General features: G+C 34.8%; 1 protein-coding gene across 1 annotated transcript in view; it reads right to left on the bottom strand.

Moving 5' to 3' along the window:
• Positions 1-22079, bottom strand: part of METTL14 (methyltransferase 14, N6-adenosine-methyltransferase non-catalytic subunit) — a 56762-nt gene that overhangs the window by 18726 nt on the left and 15957 nt on the right. Inside the window, exons 6-11 of the mRNA XM_024119458.3 lie at positions 20482-20572; positions 18911-19052; positions 15385-15477; positions 12508-12624; positions 11180-11387; positions 3133-5234 (exon numbers count right to left, since the gene is read on the bottom strand). Coding sequence (XP_023975226.1) covers positions 4930-5234; positions 11180-11387; positions 12508-12624; positions 15385-15477; positions 18911-19052; positions 20482-20572 — 956 coding nt within the window. The 3' untranslated portion in view covers positions 3133-4929. The remainder of the gene's footprint in view (positions 1-3132; positions 5235-11179; positions 11388-12507; positions 12625-15384; positions 15478-18910; positions 19053-20481; positions 20573-22079) is intronic.

Genomic DNA, 22079 nt, shown 5'->3' with positions numbered 1-22079 from the left:
TGAAGAATCCTTGCATCCCTGGGATAAATCCCACTTGATCATGGTGTATGATCCTTTTAATGTGTTGTTGGATTCTGTTTGCTAGTATTCTGTTGAAGATTTTTGCATCTATATTCATCAGAGATATTGGTCTGTAATTTTTTTGTAGTATCTTTGTCTGGTTTTGGTATCAGCGTGATGGTGGGCTCTTACAGGTTGTCCATTTTATTGGCATAGAGTTGCTTGTAGTAGTCTCTTAGGATGCTTTGTATTTCTGTGGTGTCTGTGGTAACTTCTCCTTTTTCATTTCTAATTTTATTGATTTGAGTCCTCGCCCTCTTTTTCTTGATGAGTCTGGCTAATGGTGTATCAATTTTGTTTATCTTCTCAAAGAACCAGATTTTAGTTTATTGATCTTTGCTATTGTTTTGTTTGTATTTATTTCTGCTCTGATTTTTGTGATTTCTTTCCTTCTGCTAACTTTAGGTTTTGTTTGTTCTTCTTTCTCTAGTTCTGTTAGGTGTAAGGTTATTTATTTGAGATTTTTCTTGTTTCCTGAGGTAGGCTTGTATAATAAACTTCCCTTAGAGATGCTTTTGCTGCATACCATAGGTTTTGGATTGTAGTGTTTTCATTGTCATTTGTCTCTAGGTATTTTTTGATTTCCTCTTTGATTTCTTCAGTGATCTCTTGGTTATTTAGTAACGTAGTGTTTAGCCTCCATGTGTTTGTGTTTTTTACGTTCTTTCCCCTGTAATTCATTTCTAATCTCATAGCATTGTGGTCAGAAAAGATGCTTGATATGATTTCAATTTTCTTAAATTTACTGAGGCTTGATTTGTGACCCAAGATGTGATGTATCCTGGAGAATATTCCGTGCGCACTTTGTAACCTGCTGTTTTTGGATGGAATGGCCTATAAATATCAGTTAAATCTATCTGGTATATTGTGTCATTTAAAGCTTGTTTCCTTATTTATTTTCATTTTGGATGATCTGTCCATTGGTGTAAGTGAGGTGTTAAAGTCACCCACTATTCTGGTGTTACTGTTGATTTCCTCTTTTACAGCTGTTAGCAGTTGCCATATGTATTGAGGTGCTCCTATGTTGGGTGCATATATAATTGTTGTATCTTCTTCTTGGATTGATCCCTTTATCACTGTGTAGTGTCCTTCCTTGTCTCTTGTAACCTTCTTTATTTTAAAGTCTATTTTATCTGATATGAGTACTGCTACTCCAGCTGTCTTTTGATTTCCATTTGCATGGAATATCTTTTTCCATCCCCTCACTTTCAGTCTGTATGTGTCCCTAGGTCTGAAGTGCGTCTCTTGTAGACAGCAAATATATGGGTCCATTCAGCAAGCCTGTGTCGTTTGGCTGGAGCATTTAATCCATTCACATTTAAGGTAATTATCGATATGTATATTCCTATGACCACTTTCTTGTTTTGGGTTTGTTTTTTCAGGTCCCTTTCTTCTCTTGTGTTTCCCACTTAGAGAAGTTCCTTTAGCATTTGTTGTAGAGCTGGGTTGGTGGTGCTGAATTCTGTTAGCTTTTGCTTGTCTGTAAAGCTTTTGATTTCTCCATCGAATCTGAATGAGATCCTTGCTGGATAGAGTAATCTTGGTTGTAGCTTCTTCCCTTTCATCACTTTAAGTATATCATGCCACTCCCTCTGGCTTGTAGTTTCTGCTGAAAAATCAGCTGTTAACCTTATGGGAGTTCCCGTGTATGTTATTTGTCCTTTTTCCCTTGCTGCTTTCAATAATTTTTCTTTGTCTTTAATTTTTGCCAATTTGATTACTATGTGTCTCAGCATGTTTCTCCTTGGGTTTATCCTGTATGGGGCTTGCTGCGCTTCCTGGACTTGGGTGGCTATTTCTTTTCCCATGTTAGGGAAGTTTTCGACTATAGTCTCTTCAAATATTTTCTCGGGTCCTTTCTCTCTCTCTTCTCCTTCTGGGACCCCAATAATGCAAATGTTGTTGCGTTTAATGTTGTCCAAGAGGTCTCTTAGGCTGTCTTCACTTCTTTTCATTCTTTATTCTCTTCTGCAGCAGTGAAATCCAGCATCCTGTCTTCCAGGTCACTTATCCGTTCTTCTGCCTCAGTTATTCTGCTACTGATTCCTTCTAGTGTAGTTTTCATTTCAGTTACTGTATTGTTCTTTTTCATTTCAGTTATTGTATTGTTCATCTCTGTTTGTTTGTTCTTTAAATCTTCTAGATCTTTTGTAAACATTTCTCGGATCTTCTCGATATTTTCCTCCAGTCTTTTTCCAAGGTCCTGGATCATGTTCACTATCATTATTCTGAATTCTTTTACTGGAAGGTTGCCTATCTCTACTTGATTTAGTTGTTTTTCTGAGGTTTTATCTTGTTCCTTCATCTGGTACATAGCCCTCTGCCTTTTCATCTTGTCTATCTTTCTGTGAATGTGGTTTCTGTTCCACAGCCTGCAGGATTGCAGTTCTCCTTGCTTCTGCTGTCTGTCCTCTGGTGGAAGAGGCTATCTAAGAGGCTTGTGCAGGTTTCCTGATGGGAGAGACTGGTGGTGGGTAGACCTGGGTGTTGCTCTGGTGGGCAGAGCTCAGTAAAACTTTAATCTGCTTGTCTGCTGACGGGTGGGGCTGGGTTCCCTCCCTGTTGGGTTGTTTGGCCTGATGTGACCCAACACTGGATCCCACCCAGCTCTTTGGTGGGGCTAATGGCAGACTCTGGGAGAGGTCACACCAAGGAGTACTTCCCAGAACTTCTGCTGCCAATGTCGTTGTCCCCATGGTGAAAGAGAGCCACCCCCTGCCTCTGCAGGAGACCCTCCAACACAAGCAGATACGTCTGGTTCATTCTCCCCTGGGCTCACTGCTCCTTCCCCTGGGTCCCGATGCACACACTACTTTGTGTGTGCCCTCCAAGAGTGGAGTCTCTGTTTCCCCCAGTCCTGTCAAAGTCCTGCAATCAAATCCCACTAGCCTTCAAAGTCTGATTCTCTAGGAATTCCTCCTCCCGTTGCCGGACCCCCAGGTTCGAAGCCTGACGTGGGGTTCAGAACCTTCACTCCAGTGGGTGGACTTCTGTGGTATAAGTGTTCTCCAGTCTGAGTCACCCACCCAGCAGTTATGGGATTTGATTTTGCTTTGATTGCGCCCCTCCTACCGTCTCACTGTGGCTTCTCCTTTGTCTTTGGATGTGGGATGTCTTTTTTGGTGAGTTCCAGTGTCTCCCTGTCGATGACTATCCAGCAGCTAGCTGTGATTCTGGTGTTCTCACAAGAGGGAGTGAAAGCACATCCTTCTTCTCTGCCATCTTGGTTCAGCCTCAAGACCAGCATCTCTGTCTTCTTCATTCCCAGGTCAACTCTGACAAATACAGTTCTATCTCTAGGTAAGTCTGAATTACTAAAGTTGAAAACGTACCATCATTTCAGTAAAAATTCTAACCAACAGTTCCACATCATATCTACATCAAGAAAAGCATTAGTCAAATGTTATCTGTGCCAGAAAGCACTAACAGGCTGAACAAGTTAAATTCATCAGGTTTTTAAGGATCTCAAGCCTATTTCTGTAATTCAGTCACTATCTTCAAACTGAGTCTTTAGTGGATATAACAAAACCTCATTTTATGAGCCAATGAAAAGCACAGAACGGCTACTCACAGACAAAGAGGATAGTCTCATCTTAGGTCAGTCCTTTTTCATTTGGTAACAACGACAATTCCACTCACAGAAAAGAGACTCCCAAATTTCAAAGGTTTAAAGTTTCATTAGAAAAATCATACACAAAATAAAAAATAGATTTATCAAGAACAATGATGGCATTATTTCATTCAGCAAATTCATTTAAAACATAGGTTACAGTACAGAAAGAGAAATGACAACATAAAGTCTCACACAACTAACTGATCTGGGAAACCAGTCCCTTAAAAGGCAACTGCAGTTCCATTTTCCAAGCTCTCTTCTTAAGTTGAGGTTCTTCTGTAATTGGTTTTACATTAAGTTTTCTCCATAACAAGTTTAAAGATGCATGTCATTTCCTCATCACCAAGTACTTTATTCCCCAAAATGTTAAAACCAAGTATCTGATAACCAGGTGTCTCTGTTGTGTCCAATTCTTTTATTTTGTTAAGGAACATGAAACTGCTTTGAAAGTCAATCCAAGATCAAGTCCATACCAAAGTTCTAGCACTTGGATATTTGTCCTTGTTTGTTTTTTAGGAAGTACTGTTAACAGTCATCAGTAGCTGCACAACTGAGATTATAATGAGTATTTTTTTTTTCTCTTTGTAAAGTCTGCCTACTAGGTTCTACCTCTTCCCTTCCCACTCCTGGGAGCTCCACCTCCCCAATCAGATTTAGATTTGGGAGGACGTGATTTTGTTCCAAGTCTCTCAATTTCTTCTGTGGTCAAATTATATGAGGTTAAGATTGTTCACAAAGAAAAAAAAAAAGAAGTCTCTTTTTATTGTTTCAACAAGAAAATATTAAAAGCCTAAGAGAAGATTACCATCTGTCCCCACTCCATTCCATCAAGGCCGTCAAACAGCTTCCCATTTGCTGTGACAGCAGTGGCAGGATGCCCATTATCAACTACTGTCAGCACTAGTATGATACTCCAGATTGGGTCTTTTTCACTGCTCACTTTATTTCTAAAAAGCAAAAGCCTTTGTAATTAGTTGAAATCTATCAGAATAAATTCCATCTCTGAAAGTGGAAGTATTTGTGTTGTTCCATTCTGTTCGGTTACATGCACATGACAAAAGACAGGATGACTCATTTACTCTGGACAAAACCAGACAGTGACAACTGCAAGGGAGGTTGGCTAAAATATTCCTGCAGCTTGGAGAAACTAAAGCAAAGTGCAACTTGGAACAGAGCTCTAAACAACATCTCCCAGTTGAAATTCAAACTATCAGAAAGAAGGTGAAGGGGCATTAATAGGATCACTGTCCTAAAAACTATCGAGGTGGAAAGCCACCTCTGTGTGCTCCTCCACGGCCCCCCCTGAAACCACCTCTTTCTCCTCGGAAGTTAGATCGATTTCTTTCTCGCCCGCGGCCAGCAGAAGTCCCACCTCTTCCTCCTCCTCTGGGAGCTCCACCTCCCCGATCAGATTTAGATTTGGGAGGAGGTGATTTTGGTCGAAGTCTCTCAATTTCTTCTGTACATCCAGTCAAGTAGGAATTCGGGGTACTGAAGTAGGATGCATACGTTTCTGCATTGTAGTTGCTATTTGTAAGAGTTGGTCCAACTGTAAGCCAGCCTGAAATGGAGGGAAAAGAGATTATCCTTTCTTTTTCTTTTTTCCAGTTCTCTCTTATTGATCTTTTAGCGCTATTTCAAATCTCCAATGCATTCTTAAAGGTGTCCCAATCACTCACCCAATATTGATATTTTTTACAGAACACATGGCATTTAATCATGGTCATAAAGATTTCATATGTATATATCCTGTTTCTCCTCCTAGACTGTAACTTTTATAATATAACTTCTTCATTGTCTCCATCCATATTTCACATTCTGTGAGAACAGCACTTAGAAAAAAAATATTACACACTATGCTGAGTTTGGGCTTAGTGAAAATTTAATAAATTTTATATCACCTTCCTCCTTGTAGAAATGATACAACAGTTTTCTGATTAACATCCTGAAACTAACTTTTGCCTCTACTCTTCCCAACCACAACATTAACCCAGCTGATGGTCTCAGGAATTCAACCACGATCATGCTGCTCCTATTCATTCCTATCTTTCCATTTCTATTGCCACCCTTAAATTTTAGTCTTTATTTTTCTATATTAGGGGCTATTCCCCTAACACATGTAACAGACATACATATAAACTGTAATGATCTCCCAACCTCTCCTCCCTTTAAAAGTGGAAAGCCTAAAGCAAAGTTTAAACTATGTTCCTTCCCTACACAACCTTCTGGGCTTTCCACAAAGCCCAAACTTGTAAACATGGAATCTAAAGTCTTATACAATGAGGTGTGAACTAGCTTTCCAATCACATTGCTCATTAATGCTTTTCATGACACCTTCACTTGAGTAGAAACAATGAACTGCTACAGTTAACTGTTTGTGTACTGATCTCCACCACTGTGCCTGTTACTTTTCCTATCCTGTCAACCTGCTGAAAATTCTTCCTTCAACATCCACTTCAAATACATATCTTATATGAAATGAAGTTAATTTTCTCTCAGAATTTCCATTGCACTTTACATTTCTATAGGTAAAAAGGTATTTTGGTCAACTACATTGCTAGACAACTCTGCTTATAATAGGATGGTTTCTTTTTTATTACATTGTATCTGGAATGGGAGTAACTACAAATTAACTGTAAATGCCTGAGAGAGACACCATGCTTCAAGGTTCCCTGGGTATGGTTATTCTTGCTCATTAGGGCAGGCTGAGGAATCTCTAACAATCAGGTTCTTCATAGGTTCACACTATTTCTGCCCTATCATTGTGAAGATTACTTCTTAGAATATTAGGTCCATTATAAAATGCAAAATATTTTACTAGGATCATGTTCTAAAATATAGTAGCCATTTTTGTACAAAATTTTGTTCAGCATTTAAAAAAAATCATCAGTATCTAACAGTGCATAGATAACTAAGATCTGTAATATATGAAGAAAAATGACAGATAAATCAGATTGTGCCTTTTATGTCTCATCTAGTAGATACCACCCTGATAAGTAGAGAAGTACCTAATCAGATGAAAGAGTACACTGCACACCTATGTGGTCTCACTGACAATTGAATCTATGAGACTTTTACTTGCTCCCTTCTGGTTTGTTTTTTGGCATGTATGTTGTGTTGTGGAAAACAACACACAAGCAAGAGGAAAGAAAGGAGAAAATTTAAAGATTCAATAAAAATAGTTAATATTGCCTCTTTCATGCTATATTGCCTCTTACATAAATAAGACATGTAAATCTTTACAGAGCAAACTGCAAGGGACTCCGCCTCCCACCTACAAATTCTTCATTGCAACAGCATTTTATTACAACTTCTAAAGGAATTACTAAGACCCAAGTAAGTTTAAATTAGCCTGGCTTCAGCATATACGACACATATAGCAATTTTTAAACCTTTTAAAGCAATAGTAAAGAGTACTCCTATGGTATATGTGATATATACCTTTGACTACCTCCTTGAGGAAGAAGTGCATTTGAGGATTCAACCCAAATAAATTAAGGCCCCTTGAACAGACTTCCCTCAATTGCTCCTACTATTATTTACATGGTTAACCTCCAACTACCTATAATTTCCCCAAGCAGATATTCCTTCTTAATTTTGTTTTACTAAAGCTAATACTAAAATAATTTTTGCGGGACTTCCCTGGTGGCGCAGTGGTTAAGATTCCGCACTCCCAATATAGGGGGCCGGGGTTTGATCCCTAGTCAGGGAACTAGATCCCACATGCACGCCGCAACTAAGAGTTCACATGCCACAACTAAGGAGTCCACAAGCCACAACTAAGGAGCCCGCCTGCCACAACTAAGGAGCTGGTGAGCCACAACAAAGGAACCCACCTGCCACAACTAAGACCCAGCGCAACCAAATAAAGAAATAGAATAGAATAAAATAATTTTTGCAAGAATGGGCAAAGATAAAGAATTGGATAGTAATTCGAAGCAAAAAATAAAATTTGTACCTCTAAGACTTTGTTCAACTGGTACAGATACAGATTGAAGTGTATCATATATGAAAGATATAATGTATAATCTAAAGTGGATAAAGTGGCCACAGCTAAATGGATGGAGAAAACCCCCATTATGTTATAGTTCTGGAATATTATAGTTATAAATAAAAACTGGCACCAAGCAAAATTTCTATTTTAGTTGCTGCTTATGCTTATACCTATAATATACACAACAATTATTCTCTCTACTCCTTAGGTTCTTCTACTTATGTTTAAAAAAAAACACTAATTAAAATAATGCTATAAGGCCATTAAAAGCATTATAACTAATTATTTAAAATCTAGAAATATATTTGACATAATATTGAGAAAAATATAAAATGATGACTACAGTTATATAAAAATTTGTATGCACAAGAGGAGTGGAAAGTATTATGTAAAAAAAATGAAAATAATTCTTGGAAGTAGTAAGATTGAATCTCTTTCCCTCTTCAAAATTTTCTTTAATGTTGTTACACTGATTTTCAATTATTGAAAGATATCCATCTGTTTGATGTTGCTTTTACTCTTCAAATAGTTTTGCTTTTTCTTTAAAGTTTTCTACTTCCTTTAAACAGCAGTTGCCACTGGAGATTGTTCCCAGATTCAGGAGCTGTTTTTGGGTAGAACAGGTTCTACTGTTCCTTATTTCCTCAAACACTAGAGCCATAATCTTGATATTCAATATATATGGACATCTACACTTTCTGAAAAACACACCACTCCAGTTGAGTATCTAGTGATGTTACTTTCTTTTAAGCTAGTGAAGAGGAAACATTTGCTTGCCACAAGCTCTGCTGCCAAAATATTTTACTTTGATAAGAGAGTAAAATCATCCACAAAACTTCCAAACAAGATGTTCAAGTATATGTTCAATGGAAGTCTAAACAACTCAAAGCTCATTCTATAGCCATATATATATTATGTATGTAGTGACTTATGCATGAACTGTATGTGTATTGCGAAAAACTGGTTTAAAAAGATTAAATTTAAACCATAGCATTCCCACCCTTTAAAAATCAATATACTATTTTAATTTAGAATAATTCAAGGATGCATGCTGCAGTTTCCGAGATAAACAATGAAGGAACAATAAAAGAATATCTAACAAGCTAATTAAAAAAAAGAAAAATTGAGTAATACAAGAATACTTAATCCAAAAGAAATGAGAGAAAAGAGAACACAGAACAGGTGGTACCAATGTAAAGCAAACCATTAGATGGTAATTTATGCCCAAATATATCAGGAATTACATTAAATATAAACTGACTAAACAATTCAATTAAAAGATAAAGATAAAATGGATGAAAACTATGTGTTTGCTCACAAGAGATACACCTTAAATGTAAGGATACAGAAGATCGAAAGTAGAAGGCTGGAAATAATATGCCAAGCAAACACAAACAAAAAGGAAGCTGAAATAGCTATAATAATGTCAGATGAAGTAGAATTTAAAGTTGAGAAACACTGGATAAAGAAGGACATTTCATAATACTAAGAGGGTCAATCTACTAGGAAGGCATAAAAATTTTTACCTTTTAGATACACCTAACAACAGAATCTCAGATATAAACTAACAACTAAACAAAACCACAAACCCATAATCCTAATAGATTTTAACATACCTTTCTCATAGAATAAGAGTTTAAAAAAAAAAGCAGTGAAGACATGGCTGATATAAACAGCAACAACAAATACTACAACCAAACAAAAAAACAATATATTGTTACATTCTTTTCAATCAGACTTAGAATATTTATCTAAATTGGGTCAAAAGCAAATCTTAACAAATTACAAACGAGTGAAATCTTATGGTATATGTTATTTGACCACAATATTAATCCAAAAAGCAATGACAAAATGATAACTTAAGCAACACAATACTGAATAACAACCTGCCAGGAGCAAAAATTTACTTTTAAATATAGGAAACATTTTCTCTAAAGCCAAGCCCCAGAGTAAATGTTTCACATGCAAAATATTTCTTTGTAAAGAGAACGTAGTTTTACTTTTCCCTTTATCATTTTACACAATTTTATGAAATTTAAGGCCATCAGTTTCTACAACTGAAATATTTTTAAGATATTGTGTTCGCCAACACACACTCACAAAGAAATAGCTGATGGGGCTGAGGAGGGGGTAGAGGAGTGATGGATTACGTCATACATACATAAGGCAACTTTAAGGATTACTTTTTTTTTTTAAGAATGAACATCAGAGTTTCTTCTAAATTCTTAGGTACTTTTAAGGCCAATGATTCCACTGTACCTTCTTCAATTTTTAATTTTTATAAAATGTAGACTGTTTAAGACAAATAAGATCCTGGCTCGTTTCAGCTTTTTTTTTTTTTTTTTTTTTTTTTTCCTTTCAGCTTTAAACAGCATTTCTAGCATGGTAAGGCCAAACAGGTTGATTTTATATATTGTGACTGAAGCGATGCAATGTTCTTAAAGTTACTTCTATATTTTCTGAGAAATAAAAGAAACAGAATGCACTATTATTTCAACAATACTTTGTAAAAAAAGCTGTGCCCTCTATAAAAGAAAATCCTAGTCCGTAAGATTATTATTTTCTACTCATTTTTTTTTCAAAATAGTAAATTCACATTATATCAATTTAGTAAAGTGTTAAAATTTTGATGAAACATCATGATACATTTAAGGAAAGAAGCCAGGTACTTTAGTTTCTAATAAAGCCAAGTTCTATATTTCACAAAGGTATGGTTATTTTCTGCAGGATCATTTTATTAGCATTTAGTCCTGTCCAAAAAGTCAGTAAGACATTTGGTTCATGCCAAAAGATACTTGAAATTTAGTCCTATCCAAAACATCCATGAGCAAATTTGGTCCATGCCAAATGGTTCTGGACAGGGCCATATATCAAGGACATTTTGGTGTGGACCAAATATCTTACAGACGTTTTGGACAGGACCAAATGTCCTTTATGCATTTCTTCACTCAACACAAAGAAGAGAATAAGACAATCTCCTCTTTCTATGAGACTGCATATTAAAGAGACTGACTATAAACATATGCCCAAATGAATCTATAATTCAGATAACGATAAGTGCTATGAAAAAAAGAAAATAGATTAAAGGGAAAGAGAGCAGTGGGAGGAAGGGAGTGGAGTGGCAAGTTGGCTAATTTAGACAGGGTTGTGAGAAAACGTCCATCAGGTATTTGAATGATAGGAGAGAGGTCCATGGAAGAGTACTGTGACAAGACTGACCTTAGCATATTTGAAGTATAGCAAGAAAAGGAATCAAATATATAAGAATTTTATTTTACATAACACTGTGTGCTCTTTCTTAACATCTATATCCCAAGTAACTATCAAAGTTTTTTTTTCCTCCTGAGGCCTTACCTGGTCGAATTGTACTATCTCTTCCAAATAAATGAAGGCGTCTTCTACCAAGACAAAAATGTTCAATTATATGAAAAATTTCTACAGGCTTTTCTATATTGCCAATTTCAGGTTCTTCTGTGATAATCAAGAGTTTTTTTTTCCTCCTGAGGCCTTACCTGGTCGAATTGTACTATCTCTTCCAAATAAATGAAGGCGTCTTCTACCAAGACAAAGTTCAATTATATGAAAAATTTCTACGGGCTTTTCTATATTGCCAATTTCAGGTTCTTCTGTGATAATCAAGTCAATGTCAACATTAGCATGAATGAAGTCTCCGTCTGTGCTACGCTTAACAGTTCCTTTGATCCCCATAAGGCAGTGTTCCTAAATAACAATAAGAGCAGAACAATTAATCTCTTTTCATCAACAGTCATATTTCACAACATTTTACGTTTCTGATGTTCCCCAATTCCAAAACAATCCTCATTTCTCTGAATCTTTGGGATACAGGTCTATGGGCAAAAACACAAAAGGAAAAACCTGGATCTCTGGATCTGAGAAGACTGCCAGGGAAACTAGACATTAGAGTATTAAACTTGGGGCCATGACATTTTAGAATTGAGTCAACAACCGTAGAATCTTTTCCTCTGCAACCCTTGATAATAACTTGTCTTCAGCAGTTATGCGCAAGGCACTTGACCTTAGAATCTTAAAATGATGTTATACTGGGCCTCACATGATCCAAGACCAAAACTATATATAAAGTATAAGCCTTTTCATATGGCGAAGACTTCAAGCATGGATACAGACTTATAAATACTCAACATAAATAAATGTGAAAATCAAACGATTTCCTTTTTTGTTGTTTGTTTTTTGACCTCTATTTAATCTGGATGACAGAGTATGGTTTAAATAAATGTAATCTCACTTGACTCCATGAACCAATAATCGCAAGGATGGCTTAGATTCCCTTCAAGCAGAATTTCTAGTCCAAGAAAGACTTTAAAAAGATCCTCCACCAGAGGCTTCCTGAAGAGTGAAAGACTGGAGGACAAACTGTTAAACCCTGATAACTAGCTGGGCAGTCCTCTGAAGCAGAGGTTCTCAGTGGTTCTTGTTCAGGTTCTTATGTAGAAAAAAGAAAGGAAGGGGAAAGAAATATTCATCTAAGCTGGCCAGCTATGAGTCTTGCTGCCATTTCTTTTTTCTGAGCATAGAGAAAGGAAAAAAATCTCATGGTCAGAATACTAAAAGCCCATATCTGACTTAGAATTACAGCCGTTTAGGATATACAGGAATACCTTCTCCAGCACAGTATAGGTTCAACTGAGTGAATAAAATATTTTAAAATTAACTTGGATGTATTACTTTAATGCTCAATGCCATCTGTACAAGTCAAAGAGAAGGACCTTTCCACCAAAATTAATTAAACAGTATACAGTCATTTGGAAAAGCTTGAGAGAAAATAATGAAAATAAAGAAAACAAAACAGTAAAGGCAATACCTTTGTTCTCTGGAAGACAGCCTTTGGATCTAAAGTCTTAGTCTTCCCAGGATTGTTTTTATTGGTTTTAATCCAACAAATATCTTCACATCTTCTATAACCCCACTTGCGTAAACACTAGAAATGAAAGAATTTTTTAAAAAATCCTTAGCTAAAAGAAAAAAACAATACTTAAAATAACCAACCAGCATTAAAAACTTCCTAGTAGTTTGAGACATTAAATTCCAAGGTGTCACAGTAATTTTGTCTTTGTGCAGAAATAGAAAAAAAGAAATACTAGTCTTTAAATATACAGCCATTATACAGAATACACATATACCTTCTGAATATTAATATACAGTTGATATCAAAACATAGAAAGGATTACATAATACTCTGATTCTTTAATACTACCTTCTACTGTCATCAATAGAAAGTTTTAAATCATAAGAAAACTCAGTCCCTCTTTAATCAGAAAATAATTCAAATGATAATTTTGAATAAATGGGCCACACTCTTCAAAACGTTAAGGTCATGAAAGATAAGAAAAACTAAGGAAGTCTTCCAGATAAAAGAAGATTGAAGAGACATGAAAACTGATGACACCGAGTGATCCTAAGACCAGAAAAACATTATTTATACTATATAGATGTTATAAGTGGGACAACTGCAAAAACCGTCTTATTGAGAATAGTATCAAAACAGTGTTAATTTTATGCTAATAATTGTACTATTATTATATAAGAAAATGACCTTATCTTTCAGAAATATTACTGAAGCACTTAGGGGGAAAGGGACATTATGTCTAGAATTTACTCTGAAATGGGGGAGGGAAAAAGGGAAAGAATGAAAAAGAGTAAAAGAGAGAGTGAGGGGGAGAGGAGAATAAAAAAGTAAATGTGAACATTTGAGCTTCTGGGTGAATGGTAAATGTGGATTGTTGCATAATTTTTAGAACTTTTCTGTAAGACTGAAGTTATTTTGAAATAAAATGTCAAAATCAGAAAAAAAAAAAAAAGATAATTTTGTTCCTTCCACCTCAACTTTCTGTACTCTGACAAAGCTAAAAACTATTGAAAATGTTCTAACTGAAAACTTCTTTCCAAATGAGTCTTATGTTATTTTTATGATTTAATACTAAACCTCAAAAATTCAAAGACTTAAAATTGTTCTTATATTTCTTTATTGAGTAAAACTTTACTTTCATCTTTATGTAATCTAGACAATAGAGAGATTTGAACCTTAGTGTCCTAGAATCTGTTATATATGAACATGTAACAAATACTAGCTAAGTGAGTACTCAGAGTGGCATTTTGAGGCCCACCATATGTAGGTGTTGGCTAGCTGCTGGGAAAAAAAACATGAAAAAGATATAGTCCTTACCCCTAGTTGATTAAGAGCAAAGTAGGGGGAAATAAGTAAATTGTGCAGTACAATATTGTTGGTACTATGATCAAGTACAAATAGAGATGCAGTGGAACATAAAATATACACACTTTTCAGGAATGCTCTTATTGTATAAACTGAGATACACCACAAAATGAAACTTAGGTTTTTAATTTAAAATCTCAAAAATCAAGATCTGTTCCTGTTGCCAAATATTTGTTTCGCACTGCATTAAATATCACAAGGGCCTAAATCCAACATGCCCTAATCAACTTAGCACAAGCTCATGAGTATTTATCATGCTGAATTATTTTTGTAATCATTTGGAGCCAAAATCTGCTTTCACCAATATGATAAATTGCTGCATAAACAAATAAGATAAAACCTCCTAATCAATTTCAACCTAATTTGGGGGGTGGGAGAAAAGCCCAAAGCCAGACATTAGAGCTAAAAAAGGTAAATACCAATATACCTATAAAAACATACAGTATGCCTCTATTTTCTTAGATTTTCTATAGCATCTTAGGGAGGTGCCAGCAATAAAATAGATACCCTATATACAGTTATAGTCTTACCATGGAGTTAATAAATGACAGAAGCAATGATGTTATCCAACAGTCTCAAACTTGCTATTTATACAAAAGCAATTACAGAATTTCAGGATTTGAGAACCAATTTATCTCAATATAATCCTACTTAAATTCTTCACCTGTCAAATGGACACCTCCTAAAATTACCAGAATTTAAATGAGATCATAGGCAGTAGATCAAGTAATATTTCCTAAAAATGGAAAGTATTATCCAATAACAAGTGAGGTAACTGAAACACACAAGAGTAAATATCTCTTTACCCAACAGTTTCACTGTTGGACATCAGAATTGAGACCAGAACTAGCCACAATGCTTCCATTATAAAAAAGCTTTATTATTTTGTTTCCATTTAGAAATCCAAAATACTCCAATCAAAAAACCCAAAAAATGGGCTTTCCTGGTGGCGCAGTGGTTGCGCGTCCGCCTGCCAAAAAACCCAAAAAAGTTCTCAAATACAAGAAATATAAGGTACTTAAATTGAGATGTTATAACTTCTTTCTCACTCTCATGAATTCATTCAAACTATGTGCTCCAGATGCTGTGTTATTTTTCCAATTTGATTTGGCTTTCATTTGGAATTCAGGAGTTAATGCTATTCAGAATAATACTTTGTAGCTACTAATAATGAACAGTAAATGACACTAAGCAGCTTGCTTTTGAGCTGCAATTCAGTTTCAGATCTCTAAACTGTTCTCTTCCTGCAGTTGTAATAAATCATATTTTGATTTATTCACCCCTAATGCTAGTTAACTAAGGGGTACTGCCTTTTGCACATTCTTTTTTAAACATTTTTTTCTTCTGAATATTTTCATACTGTTCAAGAAACAAAGGAGAAAATAACATTAATCTTCAAACTTCTTATGCAACATATCATTTTTTTCTTATAAATTAAAAAAAACACTTAAAAAAACACCATCTTACCACTCTTCCAAGGTCCAATCCCTCTCCAGAACCACACCAGAGAAAAATAAATGATCGAGGTGCTGCAATCTCATCAATTTCTAACTTCATGATCTGTAAGAAACCAAACCAATATTGCATAGAAGCATTTTGTTTCCCATTCATCCTAAATCCAAAAGAACAACCACTGAAATTTATCATGACTTACAGTAAATGTGTTCTTTAAATGTACTAATTTTCATTAGGAAATATAATGGAAAATAAATTTTATCCTTAAAACTTGTTCTTCTGGTTTTTTATTCCCTATTAAGACAACACACGCAGATGCACACATGCACATACATACACTTGATTTTATATGGAAAGAGTTTACAGGAAACCATATTTATAGAATTACAGAATTTTATAAGTTATGGCTTGAGAGCAACCTGTTACCATTTACAGAAAAAGAAACTGAAAAGGGATTAAATTACCCCAGATAGGGGCAAAATTAAAACATAACCACAAATGTTTGGGGGAGGACTTGGTTTCCAGTATAACAGTTCTAAATAAAATAAATCAATATACACATTTCAGTATAATGACTAAGTCTGAAATGTCACAAACAATAGACTATAATTGTTTGCTTTATATTTGTTGTGTGTCAATTTACAAAAAAGTTCTGCAATAATTAAATCTCTAAATTGGGGAAATACCGTATACTTGTATAAATGACTACAAAAGCAACCATTTTATATGGTATTCCTTTTCTTTTAGCTTCCTGTCACAGTTAAGAAGTTCCAGAGACAACGGTTCAAGCAAATATTTATTAGTTTCATGTATTAAGAAAATCTTAACTTCTACCTGAGTGGATCATAACCACATCATCTATACTTTATCTAGGTAAAAAAACATTATTTGACAGTGATAATGGAAAAAAAATTACAATAGGCATAAACCTATTCAGTTTTATACTTCTGACTTTAAGTCTTGATATATCTCATCTAATATTGTCATAGGAATATGAATTAAAATAAATATGTAATACACACACACATATATTCCTACAAACATCTATACATGGTATAGCTAAAGATAAGTGATGGCACACATCAGTGAAGAACATTAAGCAAATTACTCTCTTGACATTATAATTATAAATGCTAAATGTGGTATTTTAAGAAAGTGCTTATATTCTTAAACAAAACACACTGGCCTCTACTGACTCTAATGTGAAAAAGAACACCTGTGAAACCCGGATGCTTTTCTTATTTATACTTTATTTATATCAGCTACTGGCACTTTCTTTAAGGTATTATTACATAAACGTCAAGAACTTAGGGCTCTGGGGCCAGACAAAACTTTTCAATATGCATATAAAATAGAATTCCTTTATTTCAAAAACTCTGTTAGTTTATCATATATAATTGAAGCTCCTGTACCTTCACTGACCAAACCTTAGAAATTGGCTAGAGAAAATAAAGTTCAACCTAACCACCAATCATACACATAAGATTAATTTTCCAATTTTCTTTTGACTAAATTGACAAAGATTGTTTTATATTATTAATCAATTTTGATGAGGATATGGTGAAACAGATATTTCTTAAACACTACTAGAAGTAATGTAAATTTGTGCAACCTATCTGGAGAACTTCTCAGCAATATCAAGAGCATTACATCTTTAACCTTAAGTTTTGGGGATACTATATACTGTCTACTTTTCTGTTTCAACAATAAACACAGATTACACTTATCAGAGGGGAGGAGAAACTTTTGTAAAGTAAAATGAAATAAAATAAATAAAATTGCCAGAGGTACTGAAATTCCCTATTCCCTTGGTTTCCGTGACATTCATACTCTCTTGATTCACCTCACTCATCTTTGACCCATTCTTTTCACATCTCTTTTATAGTGTGCCTCTTAAATGTAAGTTTCCTGAGGATTTACAGTAAATCCACACTGTATCTTAATTGAGACACTATCTCGAGACAAATTCACTTATTCTCATAGGTTTAATGTGCTAACCCTTTAAAATCTGTATTTTGAGATGATCAGATCGGTCTTTTAAGTTTCATACTCTTACTGCAACTTCTACTTGAATGTCTCACATACACCTCTGAATCAACACATTCAGTATAATCAACACATTCAGTATAATCTAATCGCTCTAATTCTGCTACTCTCTAAATTGACTCTTTCAGCTGGTGATAACTCAACCCATTTATCCCAAGACTCAAACTCCTGAGTCATCCTTTACTCTTCCCCTCTTCCCAATCACTAGATCTCACCAGAAGTATCTACAAAACATTACTGAATTTATCACCTCCTTTCTATTCTTATTACTATCACCCTAAATCAGGGCCCCTTCATCTCCTAACTAGACTACTGCAACGGTCTTCTATCTGCTCTCCCCTGTCCAGACTTCATTTTCTCTAGTCCATCGTCCTCTACACACTAATCTGACCATTTTACTAAACTGGTTAAAGCCCTTCAAAGACTCCTTAATGCCTTTAGGCATTAAGCTAAGCTTCTAAGAAGACAAGTCCAAGCTTCTAAGAAGACAGCATCTCAAGACAGTCCCAATCTGTGTTCCAACATCAACCTACATACAGAGCTCCCTCACCAATCTCTTTGCCTCCATCCCTTCTGCTCTTGCTGTTCCTTCTGCTTGGAATCCCTAATCCACCCTTTTCTTCAGCTGGCCAATTCCAGCTGGATATGGATAGATTTATCCATACATACGGTTCATGTGTCATCTCCTCTTTGTTTATGTCTCCCAGCTTCCTCAGCTTGGTCAGTTTTTCTCAGATCACCTTATGCAGTCCTCTATTATTGAACTAACAATATGATAATGCAATTATCTGTTTAGGTCACTGTTTATTTTATCTCATTAAACTGTGTGCCCCTTAAGGCCAAATACTGAGTCTTATTCATCTTTCAATCTCCAGTACCTAGTTGCCTAGTACAAAGTGGTGCTCAATAAATATTTGTTATTTTTGTTATTGATCAGTAGAAACAGATTACTTTATGTAACTAACTGAAGCTATCAGCTTGTTCAATTTTATTCAGGAAAATATAACATTATCACAATTATATAATACTGAATTATATCACAATTATATAATACATATGTCCCTTAAATCTATTATACTGTAAGTTCTTTAAAGAGTAGAAATTATGTTCATATGTGTGTGTGTGTGTGTGTGTGTGTGTACGTATACTCTGATGTTTACTAAAACTAACCAAATATGGAATGTTATCAACCATTCAATCTGTTTTTAGACTTATTTCTAGCTATACATCCAAGGACTCTAAGACTGGAATTGTGAGTCTTCCACAGACGATTTACTCACTACCTGCTCAACTTCTGCCTCAAAAAGACAAATCAGACTAAAGATATTATAATATTTGTTAGTGTACCTTAGACCTTCAGCCATAATATATACTATAAATCTATATTTACAATTCCTAAAAAATAAGGATATTTATAATATTACTTTCTGATCAGACACATATTTATTTGAAAAATGAATAATTCATTACAATGGAGAAAGTTTGATCATACATCATCCCAAGTCCAGCATTTTTCATTAGCAGTGATGCCAGTCTCTCTGTAATATTCTTCTAAAGGGGGTTCAAGAAGAATCACATCAAATTTGGGTGTTAGTTCTCTGATGTCAAAGGCTTCTATATCTGCTTGTAAGTACCTATTTGATTAAAGCATAAAATGTAAGAGATTTTCAAATACTTTACAGATGGTAATGAAAGAAATTTCTTAAGTATTTCCTAAACACTATTTACGAAGTCACCATGAGCTAATTACTGAATACCTTTTTATGGAGGAGTATCCTTCCTCAGTACAGACAGTAAACCATCTACCAGTGCTCTTCCCGAGGACATGGATACACTCACACTACAAAGTAAAATCACAGTCCCACACAAACATCCAAAATACAAACTTCTCTCATTTCTTATATTGAAAAATCCATACTCATATATAAGTGTCTGAGCCCCTTGCCATTATCATCTTAATATTCCAAAGAATACCATATTACTTTTTCCACAATTGTTAAGTTAGAAAAACTACTTGTTAGTAAGTTTTAAATTCCTCCCTCTAAAAAAGTTTCATAATTTTCCTTCGTTAGTTTGTGCCTTAGTAATATTGTTTAACAGTCATTTCTCGCTACTTAGTATAAATTACTACTGGCCTTTACTTAATGGTTATTTCCACATAGTATGAAAGCATTTTAAACATAAATATAAAATACTTCAAACGTAAGAGTATTTTTAAATAGGATGTTAGTCTGCTAAAATTTTTGCCACAAACTCAGACTTCTTTGTCGTTCTTACAGTATACATTTTAGCAAACTGTTAAATGTACAAAATGTTTAAAGTAAGCTAAATGTGAAATAAAGAGAGTCTCCAATTTCAAAGACCTTAAACACATTTTTTTAGGGAAACATTAGTCTGTTTAGCAAAGGTTAAAATGAATTTTTGTATCCCAAAATGTTTTTGTTTTTTTTTTGTTTTTTGTTTTTTGTGTGGTATGCGGGCCTCTCACCGCTGCGGCCTCTCCCGTTGCGGAGCACAGGCTCCGGACACGCAGGCCCAGCGGCCATGGCTCACGGGCCCAGCCGCTCCGCGGCACGTGGGATCCTCCCGGACCGGGGCGCGAACCCGGCTCTCCTGCATCGGCAGGCGGACGCGCAACCGCTGCGCCACCAGGGAAGCCCCCCCAAAATGTTAATAGCATCTCTGGTTGCTGAGTTATAATTAACTTTCATTTTCTTACTTTCCCTCTCTACATTTTCTAACTTTCTTCAATAAATAATTTTTGAGAAGAAAAGTCATTTAAAAACATTTTAAGATAATCAGGAATACAACAAATATGATTTTCTAAGAAAAAAATTTAAATTAGTAATTTAAAGTAAATTATCTAGAAAACTGAAAATAAATTAAATGAGAACCTACTGTGTACTCAGCACTGGAGTTTCAAACTAATATATTTTACTATACAGAAGAAAGAGAGTGTGTTAACCTTACAAAGATGGTGAATTTTTTTCAAACAGAAAAGGGGTTACATGATAAAAAGACTAATATTTTAAGCCTGAGTTGGGAACAAAAAACCCCACTTACATAGGAGGAGTGTTAGATTTAGCTATTAACTCATCCTTCAGCCTGATGAGCTCCCTCAGTTTAGGATATTCTTCAAATCTGTCAGCCAAACCTGAAGAGGAAACATAGTAAATTCCAAATTTCAATACAAATGAGTATCAGTGCATTCAAACGTGATGAGCCTGCTCAGAACAAAACAATACACAACCACCTCTTCATCCTCACATACTTTTAAAAAAGTCTGAGGACTTTTAAACAATTCATATATACATTTTATATACCTAATGACCCTAATTCCACATGCAGGCAAACTCCCAGATGTTCTAAAGCCCAGATCAAGTCAATTAACCATTTAATTTCTCAAATTTATTAAATTAATTAACCTGCTTATAGCATCAAATTTAGCCATTCTGTTCTCAGGAAAAGAAAAAATTTTCTTTCAATCATGCTTTTTTCATTTTCTTTTTACTAAAAAAAGTCTTTCTCCCAAAGAATCTAGTGATTGTTAAAATTTTTACTTAGTTTCTTAGACAGTTATCCAAAGCAGAGAAAATGAGGATTTCTTTTCTTTACTACTGATGATCTTAAATTAAGTGGCTACACTTTATGGACACAAACCCAGAATAAATCTAGTTAAACAGATAATGAGTCCCTAATAGTCATTAGCTCACACCTCATTCACTCTGATTACTTATCTAAATTGTACTACCAATTCCAAGATAAGTCACTTTCTCTAAGAATATTTCCTATATCAATATTTATAGTTTTTTAAAGATCTCACTCCACATTATTATAAACCAAATCCTCAGATACATTTTCAAGCTTAGGACCTTGAAAAACATCTCCAAGTTCCATAAAGGTTAAAAACAGGAGACTTGTTCCCATGTCCTCAAAAATATTCAAATCTTTGAGCCTCAGAAGAGATTTTAGGTAAAACAACATAATAACTGTTTAAACAACTGTAGGAGTAAGTAGGGCTTTGAATATCAAAGATTCCTAAAAGTTTTTATTGTTTTCTTTCTTCCCTACAAGAAGCATATTCATAACAATATAAATTATATAAACATCTTAAGTTGAAAACCAGAAGTACATTTTAATAACTTTAATATCAAAGAGTAAAAAAGTGAAAGATTTTGTAAAGCCTCCTCAATCAGTTACAGATCAAATTTCAAATGAAACAAGTTTGAAGATTTTAGTACAGTCAGGTTTCAATCACAGTAGAGTCAGCTCTCAATCATCTACAAAAGAGGTACACCTTTTTCTCAATCCATAATAGTTTCCTAAGTACATTTTCTTTGCCTTGGAGAAATAAGTATCTTAAAAGCAGAAAGTCTGATAAGGAAATTTGGTTATATCAATATAACTTATCATAACTTTGAGGAGAAAAACAGCTTCCTGAAGTATAAGTGATAAATAAAAACCTTATATATTAAACCTATATTTAATGTATGCAATTCGATGAGTTTGAACATATGCATACACCTGTGAAACCATCACCACAATCAAGGTAAGACGTATCAATAACCTCCAAGTTTCTTTGTGTTCCTCTGGTTTTAGTGTGTGTGCGCACGTGTGTGTGTGTGTGTGTGTGTGTGTGTGTGTGTGTGTGTGTGGTAAGA

The sequence above is a fragment of the Physeter macrocephalus genome, chromosome 7 (genome assembly GCF_002837175.3).
Source record: "Physeter macrocephalus isolate SW-GA chromosome 7, ASM283717v5, whole genome shotgun sequence".
NCBI classification, from domain to species: domain Eukaryota; kingdom Metazoa; phylum Chordata; class Mammalia; order Artiodactyla; family Physeteridae; genus Physeter; species Physeter macrocephalus.
Note: the sequence above shows the minus strand (reverse complement) of the source record. Positions and strands in the feature narration are given on the sequence as shown.